This window comes from Neovison vison, chromosome 12 (genome assembly GCF_020171115.1).
Source record: "Neovison vison isolate M4711 chromosome 12, ASM_NN_V1, whole genome shotgun sequence".
NCBI lineage: Eukaryota > Metazoa > Chordata > Mammalia > Carnivora > Mustelidae > Neogale > Neogale vison.
The window spans coordinates 120,894,907-120,903,451 of record NC_058102.1 but is presented as its reverse complement, the minus strand read 5'-3'; the positions used below and the strand labels follow the sequence as shown (position 1 = coordinate 120,903,451).

At 44.8% G+C, this 8,545-nt stretch overlaps 1 protein-coding gene across 8 annotated transcripts in view; it reads left to right on the top strand.

The window, feature by feature from the left end:
- The window catches only part of BEND7 (BEN domain containing 7), a 79,258-nt gene continuing 70,713 nt past the window's right edge, over nucleotides 1-8,545 (top strand). For 2 of the 8 annotated variants that reach the window (XM_044227058.1, XM_044227057.1), the window contains exons 1-2: nucleotides 2-100; nucleotides 2,421-2,504. In XM_044227058.1, coding sequence (XP_044082993.1) covers nucleotides 40-100; nucleotides 2,421-2,504 — 145 coding nt within the window. In that variant the 5' untranslated portion in view covers nucleotides 2-39. Of the gene's footprint in view, nucleotides 101-2,420; nucleotides 2,505-8,545 lie in introns of all 8 variants that reach the window. The other 6 variants (XM_044227062.1, XM_044227059.1, XM_044227056.1 and 3 more) reach the window with 5 other exon arrangements.

The following is an 8,545-nucleotide window of genomic DNA, read 5'->3' as shown; positions in this document are numbered from 1 at the left end:
GCCGCCCACCGGCCGCAGCCCCTGCCTCCTGCCAGCACCATGGAGTTCTCCGAGAGGAAAAGGAGCAGGAAATCCCAGAGCTTCAAACTGGTGAGCCGAGGTAAGCGGCGGGCCGCGCCGGGCCGGGCGGGGGGCGTGCGGGCGGCGGAGGGAGGACTTGGCGCCGCGTAAACATCCCCGCGCCCGGCCCGCCGCCCCTCGCCCCGCGCCGCGGCCGCGCGTCCCAGCCGGGGGTCCGGGCTTCCGGGACCCCCGAATCTCCTCCCGCGGGGGCCGCGGCCGCACACGCCGCGCGGCGGGGAAAGTTGTGCGGGGGGAGGCAGGATGTTATTCAGCGTAAACAAGTCGGAGGGCACATCAGGAAATTAGCAAACAATGACACTTGGGGAGCCGAGAGCCTTCTTTGGTATTCCACTCTTGTGGCTAGGTTGGGGGGTGGGGGAGAACTGCCTCTCCGTCAGGCCGTGCACACACGGATACCGACCAATGGTTGTGGGTTTGCTTTTTTCCCCCAAACAGAAGCAAAAAAAAAAAAAAAAAAGGTGGTGGTTCTCTTAAGAACCAGAAAGAAGCTCGTTAGGTGTACGAGCCCAAATGAGAATTGTTGACCTCCGGCATCTTTTCTAGAGACGTTATTTGGGTTGGAAAGGTGTTTGGGAAGAGATCACTTATCGGTCAGAAAAGTATCCCTATTTAAAAAAAAAAAAAAATTCCAGCGGGTTGCTGACGATTTAACAGGTGTACATCGCGGTCTTTGGGCTTGGGTCTATTTTATCAGGGGAGGGGAAAGTTGAATCGCCTTGTCTGTGTTCAGTTACTTGTCAGAGGCTTTCTTTTCCTGACTGGACTTTGTCAGAGACGATGAGAACTCGAGATAAGAGCAGAAATAAAAATATGTCTATTAAAATGCATTGTGTCACCTTAAATAAGAGAGAGGTGACTTTTCTCGTCCTAATGTCACAAGTCCTGATACTGAGTTTAGAATCACCTTGTTGAACTATCTTCTTTGAGTCAACTTGAGGTCAAAACCAAACCACAGAACCTGTCCCCTTTTCTCTGTTGTTTTATCTAGCATTGGCATCAGAGTAGAAAGCAAGGCGATTGTTTCAGCAACCTGGGGAAGTCACATGTGAGCTGATGAAAATTAGAGGGTGATTCCAAGTAATAGAGCTTTTCAAGCTAAGCTGAGCTAACTATGATGTAGATTCAATAAAGCCTGCTTTTGGCTAGCCTGAAAATGGTCTGATTATAGACATTTTGAAGATCTGTTCATGTCTATTCCCCCTGATTTAGTTTGGATACTGTTTAATGAAAGAGGCCTGAGATCGTTTTACATATTCAAAATATTTGGCTCTTCCCTCTTTCTCTGCGTGGATTACTCAGTCATTTGTACTTTAAAAAAACAAAACAAAACAAAACAAAAAACTCTCCATATGTGACTGGCCTGTTGGTCTATTGATTCATTCAGGAATGTAGGTTGCTTTCTTATTTATGACCTCAGGAAACTTCCTACTTTATCTGAAAAGTGAGAATAGTTTTGTAGACCTTGTCCTGTCAGGACTAAAGTTTGTTAGTCACAAAAAAAGGAATGGCTGTTAAGAAGGAACCTCTATTTTCTCACCTAGATGATCCTACTTTTTAGATAATAGACCATGGGCAAGCCCAGGAGCCTCGGTAGAGAAGAAGGAAGCTCCTAAAGTACTGTATTGTAAAGTTTGACTGACATAGCAAGTTTTTCTTTTTACTTTTTTTCCTCTCTTTAAATTATGGGTCTGATTCTTCTCTCTGCAGGTGCATTTTTAGCAAATAAACTATTGCATATTAAAGTGCAGTAGCTGAATGCAAAAGATTGTGAGAAAGATGAGAATCTCGCGTTCTTATCTAGATTATACTATATTTGAAATAACAAATCAGTATTTTTCGTGTGTGCTTTCTGGTAAGCTGCTTAAAGGCTGGGATTTTGCTGGGTAAACTGAGAAAACTGAGTGTCGGGTTACCCTAAAGCATGCTCTTGATATACTGTACTCATGGAAATGAGTTGAGATAATTTTGGAATCACCCTCCTGGCCTATGATTGGGCAAGGTTTTTCTTTCCCTTATAAACATAGTTATCATTTGAAAGCAAAGAGGCCTAGTAATTGGCATCTCTGGGCCAAATTTACTGTGAAAACCATGTGATCAGCAAAGCTGTTTTCTAAAGTCAAAGTAATATTTCAAGTCTGTGTACTTCTTCAGAGTAAGCAAAGTTTTAGGGATTATTAGTGACTATAAATTCGGTGATTAATTGAGTTCTTGGAAATTATGTTTATAATTTAAAGTATAGATTCTACTTCTTATATATAAGGAGAGTTAGTTTTTATTATTTTTTCATAACTTGCAGGTCATTAGAATTTTAATTTTTGGTTGTTTTCTCATCCCAGATTATCACCATGAGGTATATAAGATCTCAGAATTCAGCAACGATGTTAATGGGGAGGCCAAAGAGACACAACCCATTTATTTAGGTAGGTTCCTATGTCAATTAATTTCTCAGCAAAACAGTGTGGCCATTTGCAGTTAGGGGGAAGGGGAAAAAAAAAAAAAGATTGTGCCAGAACGGGAAATGTCTGCCATTGCTTAATGTATGACATTCTTTTCAAGACCTTTTATTTTACAGATTGCCAATATATCCCTTATTAACATTGCTAAAAGTTGTAATTTCAGACATAAATGTTTATTAGTGTCTACACACAGTGCTAATTATCACTCACTCTCAGAGCCAGATGCTGACTGTGCAGGTTTGTCGCTCTGTGCTCACCCCATTTACATTGCATATTCGCTGGCATGCTTCACTGGCAATAGTTTGTGTAATTGGGGTATTACATCTTTGACATCTGGATAACAGAAATTCAATTTTCAGGAAGCTGCTATTTGTTTGGTTTTGCTTCTGCCTTGGGTGGGATGGAGGATTAATATGCTGTCTTATTATAAAGTCCCTTCACCTCTGTGGCCTGGTTGCTAATCCTGCCATGACAAAATTAAATTAAATCTACAGTCAAAAAGCGTAAGGAAAATCAAAGTGTGATTGTCCACCTAACCACCTCTTGAGAATACTAGCTATCATTTTCCTGGACCTGTGTGCATTTCACCCCGATACCTATGGTCAGGGTGACTAGCCATACTTTTTGCTCTTACCATCCTCATTCCCAGCTCCCCTTAGGGACAGGCCGAGCAAAAGTGGCATCCGGGAGACCATCCGACAAGGATAGCTGCATGATGAATAAGTAGGTGGTCAGAAGCATTGCCACTCTCTCTAAGTACAGCTTTTGGGACAAATGTCATACAGGAGAGAACTTGAATGTGCAGTTCGTTATTTGCAGACTGTGAACCCAAAATGCAAACAACTTGCGATTTTGCCACTAAGAGTGGAGTACCCAGAGAGGAGGAGAAGTAGGATTAGAGAGTAAACAGTGGCATGTGGCTTCCACCTTGCCCATCCTGAGCATCCCCACCATCTTTGGTAGTGATGTAAGAGCTGGGTGCTGCATGGCAAGGGAGCCTAAAGTGGGAGACAGTTGGGGCAAGAGTGATGAAAAGCAAGGGTCAGCTTTGCCTGCTCCCTGGGGAGTATCGAGGGCTGAAGGACGTAGGATTGGTGCAGATCCCAACAACGTGAAAACCACATGGTGGAGTCCTCAGCCACCAGGATCTCTCTTTCTGGCTTTGAGAGAGAGAAACGGTGGGATGCGGTGGACTGAGAAATGAAAACGGATACTTGAGTGAGGTAAAACAGGAGGGAAGTATCAGCAAACAAACTCAGTGGTCATAAGTGACCACTGAAAGCACGTAGATCTCTGTATTCAAGCAGAGACTGTCACTGAGGCCGGCAGCTGTGCTCAGCACCTGTTTACGGTTAAGAGAACTAAAAACCAAAAAGTGAATAGTCAAGTGAAATGCTACAACCCAGAAGGAGAATATTCTTGGTTGGCACTCTCTTCAGTTCCTTAAACTTAATCAGTTGGAATTTTGTATTTTCAGTTCCTTAAGCTTGATTGGTTGGAATTCTGTATCTAAGTACTACTCGATGTAGTCATTGGAAATGAGGAATTTGCCCATTAGTAGAAAATTTACATTTATCATAAAAACGGAACATCATGTCCTTGGTTGAGTTATTCTCCAACAAAGCAGGCTTTTTCCCCCGTCCTGCTGTGTGTTTGGAAAACAGTAAGGATGCTATACAGTGAGGTAATTCTGGGTATGACAGAGTAGGGGGCTGAACAATAGGAAGATGCGAGTTCTCAGAATTCAGGAAAATGCAAACTCTTGAAAGTGGCACACGTTGCTGCTTTCATTTTTCCCAGCTCGAGTCCAGGAAGATAAGAGAACATTAGCAAAAGACCAGGGTCAGGATAAGCTTTGCAAGTTACTGGTCAAGAAGGCCTCAGCCATGAAGAGACCAAAGATTGAACAGTGCAGACGTGTGCCTGACTTACTTCTCAGTCTTGCTCATCCTGGGGGACGTGAGATGTAGTTCCCAAAGAACATTTGTATTTTGTGATTTCCAGTCATTTTTTTAAAAACTACAGGAATAAGTGGTTACGCTAACATAATTTCTAGAGCAATTGGGAATAGTTACTGAAAACATAGGAAATTAAGATTTTTGTTGTCTATGATGTTCTAAAACAGGCATTTTTTTAGTTTTTAGGTTCCCATTTCAAAACATAGATTTAAAGCATGCTTGTTTTATAAATTGCTTGAGTCTATCCGTGATGTTACTTGCTAGGGTGTAGAATTCAGTGTGAGGTTTATGACATCCAAGGGAGTTTGTTAGCCAAACACCAGAAGAACGGTTTCAAATACAATCTAGTCCTAATACATGGCCCTTAGGATGTTGTATAGTATTTTCTGTGTTCAGACATATGTCGTATTTTTAATACTATTCGCACCTATAAGATTAAAGTTCACATCTCAGGAAAAGAGAGTGAGTTCTCCAGGTTTTGGCAGTGTTCTCACATGAAATTTATTTCTCTGGAATATTTTTAGGCTGTTGACTAATGCAGCACATCCAACATGGTAGGATAGCTCAGTAGTGTGAATGGCTTGGCTGAGTCCTTTCAGAGTTACTCACACATTTTTAGTGTGATCATAGGGCCAGAGGAGGTTACTTTGCCCTGTGGACATTGACATTGTCAGGCGGGCTGTGATGGGCGACCATAAAAATTTGAGTCCTGTTTGGAGAAAAACAACGATCTGTTTTAATCAACTCAACAGATTTTTTTTTTTTTCCTAAGAAAAGACTATGTGCTCAGCGCTTTTCTGGGATGAGAGTGGGATTGGGGGTAACCAAAGAAATGGAAAGGACAGAGACCTTGTTCTTAAAGATGAAATCCAGTTGAGGAGATGGGGCACATTCAGAGCACAGTTAAGGAACAATGTTCAGTGACTGTAACAGCTCCCGTCGCTGGGCACTTTCTGTGCACATGGTGTTGACCTGAGTCCCTCACATGAATTATGTTCATTTACCTCTCGTGGCAAACCTGTAAATCATTATCCTCCCCATTTTGTACAGGAGACTTAGATGTTTAGTGGCCTGCCAGAGGCCGCTCAAGTAGCAAGTGCCACAGCTGGGAGCCCAATGCATCCGCCCATGCTGGAGACACCCCACTGCAGGCCTCTCGGTGTGAACGGTAATTAGCCAACAAATACGGACCAGGACCATCGGGGCAGTGAGCCATAGCAGCATGGGAAGGGAAGGATCAAATGGAGGGTCAAGTGGGGAGTCTCCCTCAAAGTTGGAGGCAATTTGCATAGACAGAGGGGAGCTGGAGAAGGTTCCAGGTGCAAAGGGTGCTGTAAGCTACAGCAGGGAAGTGTTGTCAGGATCAGATATTAAGTGAGCGTCTTCCATTTAAGAACTGCTTTCACCTCTGTCATGCTGTGGTTTTGACTTCCTGTAAGGTCACTGGGGCAGGCATTCTTATTCCCATTACTTAGAGGACAGACCTGAGGCTCAGAGTAAAGCAACTTGCTCAGAAATAGCAGAACCTGGAGCGGACCCACGGCTCCTGTCCAGAGACCTTTCCTCTCTACCACGCTGGGCCAGACAATTCAAGGATCATCAGGAGACCTTACCGAAAAGAACAGGGCACTTTTGGAAAATATTTTAGTGAGACAGCAAGTTTATTACTCATAACAATAATACAAACTTTTGATAAAATCTCTTTTGAGATGTTGGGCTTTGTTTTAGGTTTACTGTCATAAGATATAAATTTGGAACTTGTCTATTTCTCAGGTGTTCGATCTCATTCATTTATTCATTCGACAAATATTTCTTGAGCTCCAATTACATGCCAGGCCCTGGCCTTGTCCTCGTTCCTTTCAATACTCGGTTCGGTTACACAGCTTTCAGAAGACAAAGAAAGCACATGTTGTAGCCATGCCAGTTGAGCAGGATCGAGATGTCGGAATTTTGAAATCTTTGTCCGTGGCTTTGCCAATGACAGCCACCCCCACTAGGGTCCCAGAATCTCCTCAAAGATGACACACTCAAATAATCCCTACCCACTTTTCCAGGCTAGGGCGCCAGCCTCTCATGACAACGTAAGTCTCCTTCCCGGAGACGTAGACATGTGTGTGTGTTAAATGGGGGTGCTCTTCACCTAGAGTCCGGCAACCTGGGTCCCGCTTGCTTCCTGTTTCTTCCCCAGAGGGAAAGGGCCCTGATGTGTTACCTTACCTGTGGCTGGAGTTCAGTGAGTGAGAAACAACCTCAAATATCATGGAGGTCCGTCCAAGTGGGCCTGAGCGTTTCCTGGGGTTGGAAACACAGCCAGTAACTGTAGGGGTCATTTTGGAAGAGCTGGCCGTGTGCCAGCCACCATGGTAAGAACTTCGCGTGTTATCCCAGGTGACACATCCCATCCCTACCTCCCCACCTCTGCGGGCATCTGCACGGCTTTTAGGGCACTCCTGTCACCGTGGAAAAACCTCTGATCGGAATGGTTTCTAAGGTTTCCTACAGCACTAACAGTAGACCTGCTCATCCTCTAGGTCCACAAATGGCTTCTCGAACAGTTGCAAGCAAAGTCAAGGTTGAGAGAGCCTCTTGAGACTCTTGAACACTGATGGCTTCCTTGAGTAGACGCGCGCCTGTAAATGTGCTTCTGTTACCTATAGACGCAGACAGAGACGCTCTTAGATATTACTCATGGCCTCAAGTTCGGGCGAAGTTTGCCGTTAGGCCTGTCGCATACCGGGGTTAATCATTTAGCTAACATCACAACTGCGCATGAGGCGGGTGTTATACCGGCTATATGGGCAGGAAGCAGAGCTTGGAGGTGAAAGTGATTCGTGCCAGGGCACACAGAAATTAGTAGCTGAGCATGCTTTAGACTCCGGTGTCTTGACGCCCATTCCTGCCTTCTTTCACCATGGCAGTTCTGCCAGCTGTCCTGCCTGCCCTTCCGCACGCATGGGCTGAGTTGGGTGTGTAACGTCTCATCCTCTCCCCGGCAGAGCGGGGCCCCAGATGTGGGGGGGTGGGGCACGGGCTCTTGGTGGAAGGGAGGGGTGGGCGGAAGCTTCCACTGGGCAGAGCCTAGGATCCACTTGGGAAGAAAGGAAGCCCAGTTAGTCGAACATTTGCTGTATGCAGGGCTCTTCCCGTACTGGAGAAGTATTGTTATTTCCATTTTTAAATGAAAAATAGGCGTCTTTGGAAATGTCCGTTTGCCCAAGGTCAGAGAGCTCACAGGTGAGAGCCTGGCTGTGGACATGGCTCCCACGTTGTTGCTGCTCTGCTCTGCGAGGCAGCCTCTGAGAAAGCCAGGCCCCCTTTCCTCCTCCCTTTGCCGTTCGTAGTCTGCTTCCAGCTCACCTTTCTAGCCTTATCTCCCTCTTCCTCCTGCTAAAAACATGTGCTCATGTCAGCCTGGTCTCTTAGCATTCCTTCCTGGAGCACCTTGCCCTGCCCAAGTGTGCACCTCTCTCCAGCCTGTTCTCTCCAGGCGCTCCCATGTCTTAGCCTGTTTCCAGACTCCATCTATTACAATCCTATCTCCTATTGGTTTTCAAAGCCCAATTCAAACATTACCTAAGCCCGGAGGCCTTCTCAGTTTGTCTAGCACAGTAGAGAGAAGTCAGGTTTGAAGTCAGAAAACCTTGGTTTGAGTCTCAGGTTAACAGTTAATAACACCTTGCACAAAACTCTTGAGGGTTTTTCTTTGTCTTCCGTAATAGAATAATAATGTGGGCCCTGACCTCCCCCGCAGGTTCTCCTCTAGCATGTAGGAAACCCCAATGACAAAACACTTTTTCAAAGTAGGAAATGCTGTATTCTTATTTTTATTATCCCCTTGTCTGTTCTCTTTCTGAAATAGAATTTAAATGTTCTTCTGAATGTCTTAGCACTAAATAATAACATCACTCTTTTATGGCGCTTCCCATGTACTGCCTAATACCTACTAATTTTGTACACAGCTTTATTGCACTGCAAGTTACCCTGCAGACATGCCCATCATCCCCAAACCTGGACAATTACTGCATTGAACTGTGGTTGTTTATTTGC